The sequence below is a fragment of the Talaromyces marneffei genome, chromosome 1 (genome assembly GCF_009556855.1).
Source record: "Talaromyces marneffei chromosome 1, complete sequence".
Taxonomy (NCBI): domain Eukaryota; kingdom Fungi; phylum Ascomycota; class Eurotiomycetes; order Eurotiales; family Trichocomaceae; genus Talaromyces; species Talaromyces marneffei.
Genome location: NC_072348.1, coordinates 5773917 through 5790251, shown reverse-complemented (window position 1 = coordinate 5790251; position 16335 = coordinate 5773917). Strand labels below are relative to the sequence as shown.

At 46.8% G+C, this 16335-nt stretch overlaps 5 protein-coding genes across 5 annotated transcripts; 4 read left to right on the top strand and 1 right to left on the bottom strand.

The window, feature by feature from the left end:
• Nucleotides 1-424: 424 nt before the first annotated feature.
• On the top strand, nt 425-3757 carry EYB26_002121 (uncharacterized protein; the record flags this gene model as incomplete). The annotated part of the gene is made up of 4 exons (XM_054261428.1): nt 425-430; nt 568-742; nt 795-3573; nt 3625-3757. 4 exons carry the CDS (start codon nt 425-427, stop codon nt 3755-3757), a joined length of 3093 nt encoding a protein of 1030 aa, XP_054117403.1.
• A 437-nt stretch (nt 3758-4194) lies between these two features.
• On the top strand, nt 4195-5646 carry EYB26_002120 (uncharacterized protein; the record flags this gene model as incomplete). The annotated part of the gene is made up of 1 exon (XM_054261427.1): nt 4195-5646. One exon carries the CDS (start codon nt 4195-4197, stop codon nt 5644-5646), a length of 1452 nt encoding a protein of 483 aa, XP_054117402.1.
• Nucleotides 5647-5896: 250 nt separating this feature from the next.
• EYB26_002119 (uncharacterized protein) lies at nt 5897-8162 on the bottom strand (the record flags this gene model as incomplete). The annotated part of the gene is made up of 8 exons (XM_054261426.1): nt 5897-6187; nt 6286-6422; nt 6509-6963; nt 7048-7167; nt 7228-7520; nt 7586-7766; nt 7841-7988; nt 8135-8162. 8 exons carry the CDS (start codon nt 8160-8162, stop codon nt 5897-5899), a joined length of 1653 nt encoding a protein of 550 aa, XP_054117401.1.
• Nucleotides 8163-9874: 1712 nt separating this feature from the next.
• On the top strand, nt 9875-13796 carry EYB26_002118 (uncharacterized protein; the record flags this gene model as incomplete). Its single annotated transcript, XM_054261425.1, has 3 exons — nt 9875-12840; nt 12911-13096; nt 13184-13796. The coding sequence occupies 3 exons, from the start codon at nt 9875-9877 to the stop codon at nt 13794-13796; spliced, it is 3765 nt and encodes a 1254-aa protein (XP_054117400.1).
• Nucleotides 13797-14804: 1008 nt separating this feature from the next.
• On the top strand, nt 14805-16185 carry EYB26_002117 (uncharacterized protein; the record flags this gene model as incomplete). The annotated part of the gene is made up of 5 exons (XM_054261424.1): nt 14805-14810; nt 14996-15164; nt 15228-15314; nt 15369-15547; nt 15616-16185. The coding sequence occupies 5 exons, from the start codon at nt 14805-14807 to the stop codon at nt 16183-16185; spliced, it is 1011 nt and encodes a 336-aa protein (XP_054117399.1).
• Nucleotides 16186-16335: the final 150 nt, after the last annotated feature.

The following is a 16335-nucleotide window of genomic DNA, read 5'->3' as shown; positions in this document are numbered from 1 at the left end:
TATTGGGTCCATCAACCAATCAGCAGCGCTACAGCTGGTTTTGGTCCCTCTCTTACGTCGAGATAGCCACACCTGCTCCTTCTCTCCTCTCTCCTCTTCTACATTTACAGCTTGACATCTTCTCTCTTCACTCTCATCATCTCTCTTATACACTTTGCAGCACGAACCCAGCTGCTCTCCTCCCCCAACTAATCGCGCCTTCAGAACCAAGTTTGGTTCCTCGATTTTACTAAGCATTTAGTAAACATCTCCAAACACACGAGCAATCTTTACCACATTCAAGCACCAGAAAGCCTTGTCAGTGGCAGGGCTTTCTTTCTATACGTCTTTCAACATTCACTCTCACGCCGATATTCCTGACACTACAACAACCAAGAAACGAAAAGCCTCCGATCAAGACGCCGCTCGGCCGGATAAGAAGATCATGACGGTATGTTGATTTCTAATACACCTGTGACAGAGCACGCCACCTTGCATGAATATATTTGGCTTTCGTCCTCTTTCTCTGCCTTCGCGCACAAAATTACAAAGATTATGAAGAATATTCGGAAACTAACAGAAATTCAGGACGGCAAGATGCAGCTCGACAAAACACCGGAGACCGTGGAGGCGATCAAGCATGGAGAAATCGACGAGTCTCTCTACAGTCGGCAACTGTACGTTCTTGGCCATGAGGCCATGAAGCGCATGGGTTCCTCCAACATTCTCATTGCTGGCTTGAAAGGTTTAGGTGTTGAAATTGGTGAGTCTACAGCTAAAGATTCAATCTTCTTGCGCGAGACTAACAGATAAAGCCAAAAATATCGCCCTGGCTGGTGTGAAGTCGCTTACACTTTTCGATCCCACCCCCGTTGCCATCTCCGATCTCTCCTCACAATTCTTCCTGCAGCCACAAGATGTTGGCAAGCGTCGTGCCGATGTGACCGCACCACGCGTCGCTGAACTAAACTCATATGTGCCCGTTACAATCTACGAGTCGGACAGCCTCACCACCGATTTGTCGCAGTTGAAACGCTTCCAAGTTGTTGTCCTCACCAATACCCCGCTCAAAGACCAACTTGTGATTGCAGACTATTGTCACGAGAACGGTATTTACGTTGTTGTTGCGGACACCTTCGGTCTTTTCGGATACATTTTCAACGATTTTGGAAAGAACTTCACAGTTGGCGATGCTACTGGTGAAGACCCAGTAGGCGGTATTGTTGCTGACATCGACGAGACTGGTTTGGTTTCGGCCCTTGATGAGACCCGACATGGCTTAGAGGATGGTGATTATGTTACATTCACGGAAGTCAAAGGCATGGAAGGCCTCAACAATAGTGACCCGCGCAAGGTTACCGTCAAAGGACCTTATACATTCTCTATTGGCGACGCCTCTGGCCTGGGTAAGTACGAGGGTGGCGGTCTTTACACACAAGTCAAGATGCCAAAGTTCCTCGACTTCCAACCTCTACGAGAACAATTAAAGAAGCCAGAACTTCTCATTTCTGATTTCGCCAAATTTGATCGTCCCGCACAGTTGCACATTGGTGTGCAGGCTCTTCATAAATTTGCTGAAGCGCACAATGGCGAATTCCCTCGCCCTCATCATGAAGCCGATGCGGAGGAGGTTTTGAAGATTTCCAAGGACCTGGCAGGCCAGACTGAGGATAATGTTGAGCTAGACGACAAACTCATCAAGGAACTCAGCTATCAAGCACGTGGTGATCTCAATCCTCTTGCGGCTTTCTTTGGTGGTTTGGCCGCTCAGGAGGTCTTGAAGAGTGTTTCTGGAAAGTTCCATCCTGTCGTTCAATGGATGTATTTCGACTCTTTGGAATCCCTACCAGAATCCGTGACTCGCTCTGAAGAGACTTGCAAGCCTCTCGGTACTCGTTATGATGGCCAAATTGCTGTATTTGGAAAGGACTTCCAAGACAAGATTGCTAATTTGAATACTTTCTTGGTTGGAGCCGGTGCTATTGGTTGCGAAATGCTTAAGAACTGGGCTATGATTGGTCTTGGTGTTGGCGCAAAAGGCGGAATTCGAGTTACCGACATGGATCAGATTGAGAAGAGTAATCTCAACCGTCAATTCCTTTTCCGACCTAAGGATGTTGGTATGTTGAAGAGTGATTGCGCATCCGCCGCAGTCCAGGCTATGAATCCAGAAATGAAGGGAAAAATTACGACGCTCCGAGACCGTGTTGGTAACGACACGGAAGACATTTTCAACGAACAGTTTTGGGGAGAGCTTGACCTCGTCACTAACGCTTTGGACAATGTCGATGCCCGAACTTATGTCGACCGCCGGTGTGTCTTTTTCCGCAAGCCACTACTTGAAAGCGGAACTCTCGGCACAAAGGGAAACACGCAGGTCATACTTCCTCACATTACGGAATCTTACTCCAGTTCCCAGGATCCTCCCGAGAAGTCATTCCCCATGTGTACATTGAAGAGCTTCCCCAACCGCATCGAACACACCATTGCCTGGGCTCGCGACCTCTTCCAGACATACTTTGTTGGTCCTCCAGAAAGTGTCAACTTGTATCTTTCGGAGCCGAACTACATTGAGAAGACCCTCAAACAGGCTGGAAATGAGAAGCAGACTCTTGAAAACCTTCGGGATTTCTTGGTCACAGAGAAGCCTCTCAGCTTTGACGACTGTATCGTCTGGGCGCGCAACCAATTCGAGTCTCAGTATAACAATGCTATTCAGCAATTGTTATATAACTTCCCTCGCGACTCTGTCACATCCTCAGGACAGCTTTTTTGGTCTGGTCCAAAGCGTGCTCCTACCCCTTTGAAATTCGACAGCTCCAACCCTACTCATCTTGGTTTCATTATTGCTGGCGCCAATCTGCACGCATTCAATTACGGAATCAAACCTCCCACAACGGACAAGGGTTACTTTAAAAAGGTAGTTGACGACATGATCATTCCTGAATTCACGCCTAGTTCGAATGTAAAGATCCAAGCCGATGACAACGACCCCGACCCAAATGCTCAATCTGGACCTATCGACGACAATGAGGAGATCCAGAAACTCGTGGACTCTCTTCCGTCACCAAAATCTCTGGCTGGGTTCCGCTTGGCCCCTGTCGAGTTTGAGAAGGATGATGATACGAATTACCACATTGACTTTATCACCGCGGCAAGTAACCTGCGTGCTGAGAACTACGATATCCCACAAGCAGACCGACACAAGACTAAGTTCATTGCTGGAAAGATCATTCCGGCTATTGCGACTACAACAGCTCTTGTCACCGGTCTAGTAGTCCTCGAATTGTACAAGATTATCGATGGAAAGACTGATATTGAGAAGTACAAGAACGGCTTTGTCAACTTGGCACTGCCATTCTTTGGTTTCAGTGAACCTATTGCTAGCCCTAAGGGCAAATATCAGGGCAAGACTGGCGAAGTGACGATTGATAAGCTGTGGGATCGATTTGAGGTGGATGACATTCCATTGCAAGACTTCTTGAAACATTTCTCGGATCTAGGATTGGAGGTGACCATGATCAGCTCTGGCGTCAGCTTGCTATATGCCAGCTTCTACCCACCATCGAAGCTTAAAGACCGCTTGCCATTGAAGTGAGTACTGTATACATATGCTAAAAGTGATATATGCTAACAATTTGATAGAATGTCCAAGCTCGTAGAGCACATCAGCAAGAAGCCTGTTCCAGAGCACCAAAAGAACGTGATCTTCGAGGTGACAGCGGAGGACCAGACAGAAGAGGATGTTGAGATACCATATGTGATGGTGAAGTTGTAAACCAAGGATTATAAAGGGTAGGATTGAGGGTGCCAGCGATCAGAGGTTATTTTGAACCACCTATTGTTATGAGCCTTGGATAAATAAAGATCATCATTGCTAGTATCATGTATCTACAATCGCGGACGAATCGGGTATGATAACTCAGCATTCACCTAGACCATTGTTCCCCCACATATGTTTACCGTACCTACTAGTTGTCATTATTCACTCTTGGTATTGGGCGTGGAAATAATATTCTTTTCCCGTAAACAAGTACAAGTACCTCCCTCGCCGCCACCACTCTCCATCCTTACCTTACACTCATCCTCCTTTTTGGCCGCTGTCCATTGATTTGACTCCCACCTCCTTATGATTGGTGGCCTCACAGCGGGGTCATTAAACAGCAACGACAAGATCAATTTTTGACCCAAAAACGATACTTGGTACCGACCATCATGTCTCATATTCCCAGTGAAAGATTACTCGACATCGAGGATGCTCTGGTGTCACCTTCAAACCCGGCACGAGCTGACGGAACGCTCGATTACGAGCGCTGCGCCAGGTTACACAATTACCTGATCGCTTATGGCTGGATGGTCCGTCACGAGAAAGGACCTCATGAACTTGATGAATTATTGCATCGGCCAAAGTACCTTGATAATGCCCAGTCAAGTTACTCTCCAGACCGTCTGCATCCCGATGTGATCGCATTTCTCAATGCTATCATTCCTCCTCGGTATGATGAAGGAACGTGCTACTTCGTTGGTGCTCTGGAAGTGCGGTCTGCTGATGAAGTTTTTATATCTGACGATAATCGCTTTGAAGACATTGACCGTTTTGTTATTATTTATCGTACTTATTTTGAGCTGGGGTCTCAATGTCTGGGCTTGGTTTATGACCAAGAATACCATCGCGCAGCTGTTCCATTGTTCATTGGGAGCTCAGAGAGCATAGAACCCATTGCTGACCATGAGAACCTATGGATGCCTCTTGAAACTATTCTCAGCAATTGGATACACATGGTTAACATTGGAAAGGTCACTACGGATTCAGCTTCCGATGAGGATCTTGAGGAGATGTCACAAAATGGGATGTGGAGGTGGCAATCCTATAGCCCTGCCCAGGTGGACACCGCTGTCGCAGCCATGAATCGACTTTCAGCTTCAATTGAGGCTAAGATGTCTCCAGAGTCACTCTCTTTGGCCCATCGAGACAACCCCCTTCTGACTGATGAAGAGTTAGATGCGGCATTGATTCCAAAGCGCTGCTTCATTCGCTCATTCTTGACCAGAGTTCGGACGCCTGGTTTCAAGTTTATTGCACCGGGCCTTGAGGTCCCACATGATGCAGCGGCTTTTTCGGCTCGCCAAAAATTTACCGGCCTACCCCGTTCACCGGATGACACGAGTGAGGATCAGTATATCCCCGCTGTGCTGATATTTGCATCTGCAGATAGTGCTCGCACATTACCTTTCAATGACGAACTTAAATCTCTGTTCTTCAGATGCGATGATCCCGTGCCGTACCGAGAGGGGGATCCCATTCCCGTGGGTTTATACAGCGAGCCGGTAGACCGTACATGGGGCGATATTGCTGAAGAAGGATTTCGTCTTGTACTACCATTTCACCAACAGCCGGGTACTGGGAGTAACGATGGTGCTAGGCATAGTGATGGAAGTTTAATTGGGCGACAGACATTTACACAACTCTTCCAGCATGGCAACTACTACCCGTTTGGAGGTGAGCACCGAGCTCAACGGTTGGAAAGGTTGCTAGATCGATGGCGAGAGCTGGTGGAAAATGGCCAGTGGACAGTGGGTAGGGAGGGGGTAGAAGGCGTTATTGACACATTTAAGGATGCAGACAGGGGTGCCTGGAGAGACTACTGGATTCCACCTGACTGGTGATTTTGTCTACTGAATCTCTGGACTGATGTCTTTGTATGGATACTTCTTATCATTCCCCTCTTTGCACTACAAATCCGAGTGAATACTTCTAAAGCCTCATCATCCATACTTAGCTGACCGACAGTTATGAGTAGTTATTTCTAAGAAGTACATGCACCGCTATAACAATTTATCCCTGAGCAGTAGTCAACCGTGCTACCACAATAGCCACTCGTGGAGCAACAGTCTCCAAACTGCGATCCGGGGCATATCATGTTATTGGGCCAAAGAGGGCCGCATAACCCATTGGTCGAGGGATAGCCTGACGTTGTACAAGCCCCGGAGTAACAATTGGGAGGATCGCAATAAGCGGATGAACTGCCGCAGTACCCGCTAGTAGAGCAACAGTTGCCGAATTGTGTTCCTGTACAAGTCTTGTTTCCTGCAAAGAGAGGGCCACATTCACCGGTGGTGGATGGCCCGCCATTATCTGTAGCACAGGCTCCGGAATAACAATTGCCTGCACCACAGAACTGGGTGCTATTCCCACAGTAGCCATAGACTAGAAGGATTGTCAGCCTCGAGACGATGGTTGAAATCATAGGAAAGAAGTATAAGAGGGCTTAGATAGATGTGATGCATGCATTGGGACGGACTTACTACTACAGCAATCACCGAATCCAGAGCCCGGACATGTCCTAAAACCATTGTTTGGTCCACATGAGCCGTCTGTGCTAACAGTACTGTTACCAGGCGAGCCGCAATCATTCGTACACTGGCCAGTCGGCGAACAACAGCTATATAAAGACGAATTTGGCTTAGCAATTAATCTTTTACTACCCTTGCCATTCAAAGGTTGAAAATACATACCTGCCAAAAGTACTCCCAATACATGTGACACCGAGTCCACAGCTTCCATCAGTGGAGATTGCCGGCTGAACTACCTCAGCGACACATATATCGTAATTCAGCCATAGATTGCTGCAACTGTCATCCAGATACGTGTTCAACTTTTTTAACTGCGAGAATGTGATGCCAAATCTCAGATCAACAGTAGAGCAGTCATCGCTTGTTCCCACTTGATAATAGAGACCACAGTCAGTTATGGTACCACTCTGCGTTGGGTAAGCTGGCGTTGCGGTGGTATAGTATGCCGTTCCTGTGGGTGCTACGATTGTCACAGAGGGAGATGGATATGTCCCTCCAGGAGCTTGTAGACATATACGCTGGCCATTGGCGACTCCATCACAACTACCCAGTATGTTGCCGTTCCATGACAGAAATTGGGTTTCAGAAACGTTATATGTTGTGTTGGAGGCCAGTTTGGCCAAAGATTCACTATAAAAAAGAATATGTTATCAGCAAACAGACTCTATGAATATGCTCAAAGATACCTAGGTATAGCCATAGTTATCCTCTTACCAACTGGGTGAGTTCCAAACGGGTTGTATGTAACAGGGCGGTGGAAGACAGATAGGACTATCAAAATAGCAATCAGGATCCCCTGTGGCCAAACGTGCATCACCTGTTGAGACATTGTACCTGATTTAAACAGTCAGATTCCAAGCATTTCCCAGCATAAATCCATTTATCGTGACTTACTGGTCGCAAAGATCATTACAAGTGAGCCAATTAGAGATTGGTTGAACCACTTGGCCCAGACATGTTGGTGTGGGTGCTACTGTAATGTCTGTAGTAACAGTAACCGTTGTCGGCATGACCGTCTGTGGACCAACATACAGAGTGGCTGATGATGTTGTATACGGCATACTGGTAGAACAGTTTAATTGTACTAGATCAAATTGATCAATAAGATAGTCAGTAAAATTACTTGCTGTCAACCATGGATCAAGGAGTCTCTGCCGGTAAAGCTCCAAGAAACATTCACTACAGAACTATCCCAAGGTTTGCCATTAGCACATTTGACAGATAAATAAATGTAGTTTACGTTGGAGCATACCAAGGACGTATTATAAAGGTTTGTTATTGCCATCATATCTTCAGTGAGCGAGCTGATATCAAAATCCGGGTCGTCGCAAATTGTCGGATTATCTTCGTCATTCCAGCACATAGCAGGGTCGTATCGGATATAGTCACTTCCTTGCCATGTTTGGGACTCGAAAAAACACCAGTTATCTTGACTGAGAAAAAAAAGAGTCATTCGCGGATTAGCTGACAGTCACTCTTGATCCTTGTTTTCTGGGTGTGATCTCACCTATCTTGCAGACAAGCAATGTCGGCATTGTGAGTAAATGAGAGCGACAAGGCTTTGGCCTCCACGATAACACCACTTTGGAGAACCGTCTGACCCTGGCAAGCTTGCTCCACGCTTTCACTCCAATTTGTGAGGGAATTGAGACAATCTGTTGTGCATAAAGTTGTGATGTTATCCATGTACCAGTCTGTCCGCTCGAGAGATCAGCATTTAGTAGGCACTCAATGAAACATCCGCCCATATAGGGAGTAATGCTCGCTTCTTTTCCGAATTCTCAGGTAATCCATCACTTACAGTTATAGTCAACACCACTTCCTAGCATTGTGGACGTTGCTTGGTCACATGCGACGGTTGAATTTCTTCCTAGTTAGTATGGAATCCACCGGGATGGTCCCGACATGACTTACAATGCGGAAATACATGAGTCTGTCAAGTTCCATATGATTGACAACGTAGAGTAGTCAAAATAATCATAGAGCTGAAAGTCGGCCCTAGCAAAAGAAAAAATCACAATCCAAACAACATAAATTGACCCTCTGAAATGGTTCTCCATTTGGAATTTGCTACACCGCAGCATGTTAAAAGCCTGTATATTATCATAGACTGGTACAATACTGCATCAAAGACCCAGGGGAACGATGGAGATAATACGAGAGGTGATCTTGCAGGTTGTCGGATAACAGACAATGACGAAAATTAGAGTAGGTATTCGTCTCTCTTGAGTTCAAAATTTACAACAGAACAATAGTACCCACGAACTCGATCAAATTGGCATCAGCACTCTTATGAGCGAATAACCGAGGCGTATACACTACCTAGGGTTCTAGGAAGCTTGTAATGAACTAAGCATGGTCTTTCTCTATAGTGCACATGGGTGTCGTTCAATGTTGCATGGTGAGAAAATTCTTCGTTCAAGCTAGTAAAGTCCATGCAAGGGCATCACATCTGGCACGCATGTACGTTCTTTGAAAAACCATACACGATAGTAGATTGACGCTCGTGGCTTGTTCTCGCTCGCGATGGTGCCCTGGATAGTAAATGGTGTTGGAGATTTTTATGTGATACGCAACGAATAGGACTGCACAGAGAGAGGGAATAAAGTCCCAAAGAGCCGTCAAGAAACGGCACAGTGAGCTTGATCATAGATAAGTACATTTTTACGGTGTAGGAGATTTTCCATTTACTGCATCTCCACAAAAAATCTGTTCTATGACACGGTACTGGAGTCCTGCGTATACTTCCCTATAGACGCTAAACAACCCCTGGGATATGTGGCGTACCGGTAGGACCTAGGTAGACTCGTTCTACGTACAAATAGGCTGGTGGCTATGTTTACAATCTAGACTCCAAGGATATACTAACAGTGTTGTAACATGCTACAATTATAGGAATTGACTCATTTCGCAGTCAAGTTATTTCCGTTAGTGCGGGATTTCAATGAATTCCTTAAGCAGCCAATATGCAGGGTCAATGAAACGAGAATTATTATTAGTTGGACTAGCCTACTAGCCTCGCCTTTTAATAAACCTGTAAGACACCGCAGTTAACTAACACCAGAAAATATTGCCGCAACACGCAATGAGCTGTAAGCTGAGATGAGGCTTGCCGGATTCCATCTGCTTTTACGCCATGGTTTTGTTTAGTCTCTCTAGCCCGCTGCAACGCTGCAAAGAACTGCACAAGCGCTGTGTTATATCATGCGTTAGTGCTCTTTACTACCTAAAAAGGTGAGAGAATACTAACATGTACAAGTCAGACTGGCTACGGAATACTTCCAGTGGCATGCAATGATAGCCTTCAAATCCCGCCTACATCCGATTGTCGATCTAACCGGTTACATTGGAAGACCTTGCTCGAGAAGCCCGTAAAATATATTGCAAGATAACATAGCAAATGATGCTGTGCCTTTTCATGTATTAGTGCTCTATAATCCTTTGCCATCGATTCGATTTACGACCACAGAATTTGTCTTCTTCCAGCAGATTTGAATCAATTGATGTGAAGCCCCAAAGTGAACAAAAAAAAAAAAAAAAAATGCAGCCTCGAGTCTTTTGGCTCATGGCACTGGTGTTTTGGGCCTTCGATTTAGTAAATGCTAGTCCTACCACCGCCAGGCACTCGCCCTCGTCATCTCCTTCACCCGTGGCAATATCCTCTACGAAATGGGAGTCGACGCCGCAGCTTCCTCGCAACTCTTCTAAGCCGCTACCAGCGCTCTTCAAGCCTTATTCACCCGACACCCCAGTATTTATGAATCAGGAGCTCATTCAGAGGCTGTCATCAAACGGCTCTCGCAAAGACTTGAGTAGGAGTTCATCCACTGGTGCATCCTTGTTTAAGAGGGACCTTCCCGTCGGCGAATGTGCCCCTGGTACTCCCTGCACAAATGGTGCCTGTTGTAGCAATACTGGAGTTTGTTCTTATGCACCATCAAGCTGCGCACCAGATGTGTGCATATCCAACTGCAATGCCACTGCTCCTTGTGGTCAGTACGCGGCTCCGGGTGAAGGCAACTGTCCGCTGAATGTCTGTTGTTCTCAATATGGCTTTTGTGGCACAACGCCAGAGTTCTGTGGGTCAGGCTGCCAGGCAGGCTATGGTTCTTGTGGAGAAGTCAACACCCCGTCCTGTTCGGGCAATACGGCTGGCAGTGGCCGGCGCGTTGGCTACTATCAAAGCTGGGCAAACGATCCTAGCTTGCGGCTGTGTGACCTCAGGACCCCAGATGACCTCGATTTAACGGGTCTGACGCATATCAACTTTGCGTTTGCATTCTTCGACCCGCAGACGTTCTCTATTTCTCCTATGAGCTCAGAGGCAGCGGATCTGTATCGGAGTTTTACGGGGCTTAAAGCAAAGAAACAAAACTTACAGACATGGATTTCAGTGGGAGGCTGGTCCTTTAATGACGAGGGCAATAGTCCCAATACACGAACAGCCTTCAGTGATATGGTCAGCAATGCGGCAAATCGGCGTGCATTTATTGGATCTCTACAAAATTTCATGCAGACATACGGCTTTAATGGCGTTGACATTGACTGGGAATATCCCGCTGCTTCCGATCGGGGAGGTGTTTTAGTAGATACAGCAAACTTTGCAGAGCTCGTAGCAGAGATGCGGTCGACCTGGGGCACATCATACGGTATTAGCGTGACATTACCTTCTTCGTACTGGTACCTACAAGGTATTGACGTTACTACTATGCAACGCTACGTTGACTGGTTTAATTTCATGAGCTACGATATCCATGGCGTATGGGATGCAACAGATCGGTACACTGGTCCTTATATTCGTCCTCACACCAATTTGACTGAGATTCGGGAGGGTTTAGATCTTTTATGGATGGCTGGTGTTAGTCCCAGCCTGGTAAACCTGGGTATTGGCTGGTACGGTCGATCATTCACTTTAGCTGACTCCTCATGTACTGAGCCTAATGGGGTATGCAAATTCACTCAAGGTGGTAGCCCAGGCCAGTGTACGAATTCAGCCGGCACTCTGTCTATTTCAGAGATTAAGAACATATACTCATCTGGCAAGCCTACAGAATACTACGACTCCGTGGCCGCGGTACGGTGGATGACGTGGGATAATGACCAGTGGGTAAGCTTTGATGATGGTATTACAACACAGCAAAAAGTCCAGGCTGCCAACGACCTGTGCCTTGGCGGTATATTAATATGGGCAATGGATATGGACAATAGCGACGGGGATGCCATGAACGATTTGTTAGGCATTGGTCAAGCCAACGGCGTGACCGAGGCGCAGGCGACTGATTATAAGGAACAGCTCGCAAATGCCACGCTACAATCGGCTGTTGCCGCCTCATGTTATTGGACCTTGTGTGGACAACCTTGCAATAGCACTTATTTTGACGTGACGGAAGCAATCGGACAGGTTGCCAATGTGCAACAAAACTCCGTCTGTCAAAACAGCGACTACCAGACGCTTTGCTGCGCCCCTGGTACAATTATGGGCACATGTGCTTGGGAAGGCTGGCGTGGCGTGGGTATGCCATGCAGTCCAGTATGTAGCGATCCTGATGCGACGATTGTAGCGCAGAACAGCAACTCGTATGGAACGAACGAGGATGGCCAGACCACAGACTTAACCTGTACAGGCGGGTTCCAGGCCTACTGTTGTTCTGGGTTTGTCCCTTCATCGAAGGCCAATACGGGAAATATGTTTTTATATGGACAGGGAATTTTCAACAAGCGTGATGCAATTGGTAATGATTTGATCTCTATCCAAGCTCGTGGCCTCGGTACATCCACACTCACCGGGGCGCTCACCTTCCAAATTTGCGCTGCGGCTTTAGCAGCCCTAATTGCCGCTGCACCTTTTACATTTGGTACTTCGCTTCTGGGAATACCCGCTGAAATCCTCCTATGCGCTGCCACGGGTATTGCTATTGCGGCCTCTGGCTTTGCTAGCAAGCCAGGCGCACCACCCCAGAAACCACCGTTCGTAGGGCCGAAACCATTTAAGCCAAGGATTGGTGGCGGCCCCCAAAACCCGAAAACGCTCGGGCAGTGGCCCGTCTTGACATTTCCTACAGGTGGCTCGGGAGTCACAGTGACGACGAGTAGTTGCGACTGCTCTGTCACGTATACCTGTGTGTATGGGATGGGATGGGACGAGATTTGTGACAATCAACGCTGGGCCATAGACAAGCTTCTTAACGGACAGACTGTATTTGCTCCAGATGCTAAGCGGCCGAGACAACGTGAGTACACGTCGTGGAGAAACCAACGCAGAGAGTATTTTCGTTCTTCGGTTCAGGGAGCTCGGTCAGACCAAGGCGCAGCATGCGAACTCGACGAATTTCCAATGGGCGACTTAGCTGAATCAACCAAACCTAACCCCCAGGCCTGTCGGCTGGTCAACGGTATAGCTAATGGGAAGCAGGGCATAGACTACAAATTTTGGAAATCTGCCCAATGGACCCCTTGCTCTTCCTACCGCGTAAATGTGTGCGGCCTGCCCAAACCCCCTGCCACATGGTAAGTTCACTACGTACCTATTTTTCGTTTGTCGCTTTCAAGCTTCTTTCTGACCGATGAAAATACAAAGGAAATTTGGCCCTCTCGTTGGCAATCGCGGCGCAACACGTGGTGCTCATTTTGTAACGGCGTATGGCTTCGACTCCCAGACGGCGAATTCGCTGTGCTTTGCATCGTACACCTATACTGACAGCAACAACCAAATTCAAAATACAATGGTGGCTGACCATGGTTTCCGCGCCCTCAACAACGACCCGTGAGTTCAACCATTCCTTCCTCCGCCTGCGGCAGATATCTAGGTATACATTAAAAGTATTGACTGCATCCCCGCCATCGCTCATAGAATGTATGGCTTTCCGTACTCTTGGCCACGACAGCGTTGGACCATTAATCCAGCACCCAAAAGCAATTCTGCTTCACGACCAAGTGATATAGACAGTGCCTCCTTTCTTCGACGTGATGTACCAATCTCAGCGTTAGTCAATACTTCAAAGACCGTTGATGTCGACGAACAGACCTGCTATGCCAATCCCCACAACGATCACCACTCAATTTATGGCTATGCAGACAATTCCGTTTTCGACATTTACCAATTTGAGGATATGGTTGGAAATTCTATTGATGGCCATTCTTGCGACATTATTTACGTAGATGAAGACTACGACCTTGCATCGCAGATGTCGGTCAGACCGGACGGTAGTTTTGAGTACATCTGGGGCGATGAAGATGATACAACCAACGAACACAAGGCCCGTTGGGTGTTACGAGAGCGCCCATTGACTAGTAGTGGTGTTATTGGCCCATTAATTACTGCGGAACCACTTCTTCCACACGGAACTTTGGTGTCAGGAATACCTGAGACTACTACCTCTGCAAGCTACGACGCAACAGATAGTCGCATCACTGCTCCGCCACGGTCTGTGCCTGATGATTACGTCCATTGTTCCGATTATTGAAGATCCATCCCTCTTTTGCTTTTCAAAGTCGCTGTAGCAGAGGGTTGATTGCCTTGCAGGCAGTAAATAAATGATGTGTTCCACCAACGGGATGTTTCCAAGGGGGTTGTCTATGTAAATCAAGGGATCCAGATAACATGTATGGACTCGTGTATAAAGAAAGAATGTGACCTCGTTCGCTTTGACTTATTTTATCCAGAGTTCTTTACCGTCCAATGCTTTAGATGCCATAGCCTATAGTTGTCAGAATTTGGTCCGTAGTCGCGACAGGCAGGAAAAGTGTTGCTGTCATATTACACAGAAAGACGACGCTTTTCTGTGAAGCGTAGCCCTAAGTTGGCCGTATTTGGCTAGATATGCATAGGTACGAGTCTTATGGAACCGCTTAGTTAGTTAGCGGGGCCATCGGTATGACTAATGTGCGGCGGGTTAGTTAACTTCGTTAAATGCGGAATCTTCCACTTTATTCAAATTACCAAATTGTCAAAACGCATAGTTACGGAGTAGTTAACCACTAGTTAGTTGCAAGAGTTTTAGAATAATCACATCCGACCAAAGAGCAATATTTAATTTCAGTATCTCCGTATCTGAGTATCTAAACTAATGAAGTAAGCTCGTCCAGTCCAAGCTATGACGCCATTGATGGGGCCATAAGTTAGTTACAACTTAAAATCTTTGTTAGTAAGTTCTGAATAAGCAGATCTCACTAGTTAGTTAATCACTCACTACTATGAGTAAGCTAGTACATACTACGAGAGTAGTTATTCACTTAACTACCGATTGGTAAATTCTTCCGTTGTGTTCCAAACAAGCAAACCTAAGCTTCAGCTCAAGCTTGCAGACTGTGTATAAATAACGTCATCTACCCGTGCCGCTTCTCCTCTCACCACAATTTCGATATCAACGTCGATGTCTTTTTCGCTACTACGATTGAGAACAACATTCACATTCTCAAGGAAAGTTTCAAGTATATCAGTGTCAGCTACAATTCTGCACGCATCTAGAACTATGGCGGTATGTATATTATCTGACAGCGATCTTAGCTGAATCCCGATGGCGGGGTTATTGAGCTTCCCATATGTCTGTCATATGTCCCTTGATGCATCATCGATCATGAATCATCGCTAAACCCCCCCTGGCTATATATCGCCAACGCCTTTAGACTACCTAGAAAATATGGGCTGACAAAATGAGAAAAGACAGGAAACAACACCCCCATCACCGAATGGGTATCCAAGAACTCCAAAACCGGCGAATTCAAGCGCGGGGTATCACAGTTCCGCGACTTCATCTCCAGCGAGCCTGATGCACAGTTTCCGCCGGAGAAGGGGCGGTATCATCTTTATGTTTCGTATGCTTGTCCATGGGGTATGTCTTTGTCTTCGTAGAATGTGTGTTTATAAAACTGGCTAATTGGGAATGGATGGGTAGCGCATCGAACATTGATTACTCGCAAGCTCAAGGGGTTGGAGGATATCATCCCTGTGACGGCAGTACATTGGCATATGGGTGAAAAGGGTATGTCAATATTCCTCAGCCATATGCGACAGCAAGCCAATTAACGATCGATAGGATGGCGATTCGTCACACTAGACGAAACCCTTCCTGGGGACGATGTCCGCGCCGACCCAATTCACCCAGGTTTCACGCATCTGCGCGACATCTACTTTGACGTAGACCCTGAATACACAGGACGCTTCACTGTGCCAACATTGTACGATACCAAGACGAACCGTATCGTCTCTAATGAGGTCCGGCCCTTCCCTTCCCATTCCCCATCCATCCATAACCCAATCATTAATGTCAGCTATGAGAACAGAGCTCAGAAATAATCCGCATGTTCTATCACGGATTCGACTCCCTCCTCCCCGAATCGTATGCAAAGATCGACTTACTCCCTGACTCGCTCCGCGCCGACATCGAATCTTCCAACGAGTGGATCTACAACGACATCAACAACGGGGTGTACAAATCCGGTTTCGCGACTTCGCAGGAAGCATACGAAAAGGCCGTTACTACCCTTTTCGCAGCCTTGGACAAGGTCGAGGCCCATTTAACCGGCAAGAAATATATGTACGGCGACAGCGTCACCGAGTCTGATATTCGTCTGTACACAACAATCGTACGATTCGACCCCGTATACGTTCAACACTTCAAGACCAATCTCCGGGATATTCGGTCCGGATACCCCGCGATCCACAAGTGGTTGAGACATTTGTACTGGGATATTCCCGCGTTTGGCGAAACGACGCAGTTTGAGCATATCAAGAAACATTATACAAAGTCGCATGCGCAGATCAATCCGTTTGGGATTACACCCTTGGGACCTGTGCCGGACATTTTGCCCAAGGATCAGGAGGTTAATGCTGTTAAAGCATTTTCTACATAGTACATGGGATCTAATGAGGGTGTTTTTTTGGGAGGATTGGTTTTATCCAGTGAATTTTCTTTTGTATCAAGTCTAACATAAGTATGTAACTCAATGCCACAGATTCTATGTGTATGTCCTTCTTGCTTTTTCTGTATCTTCACACGAGGG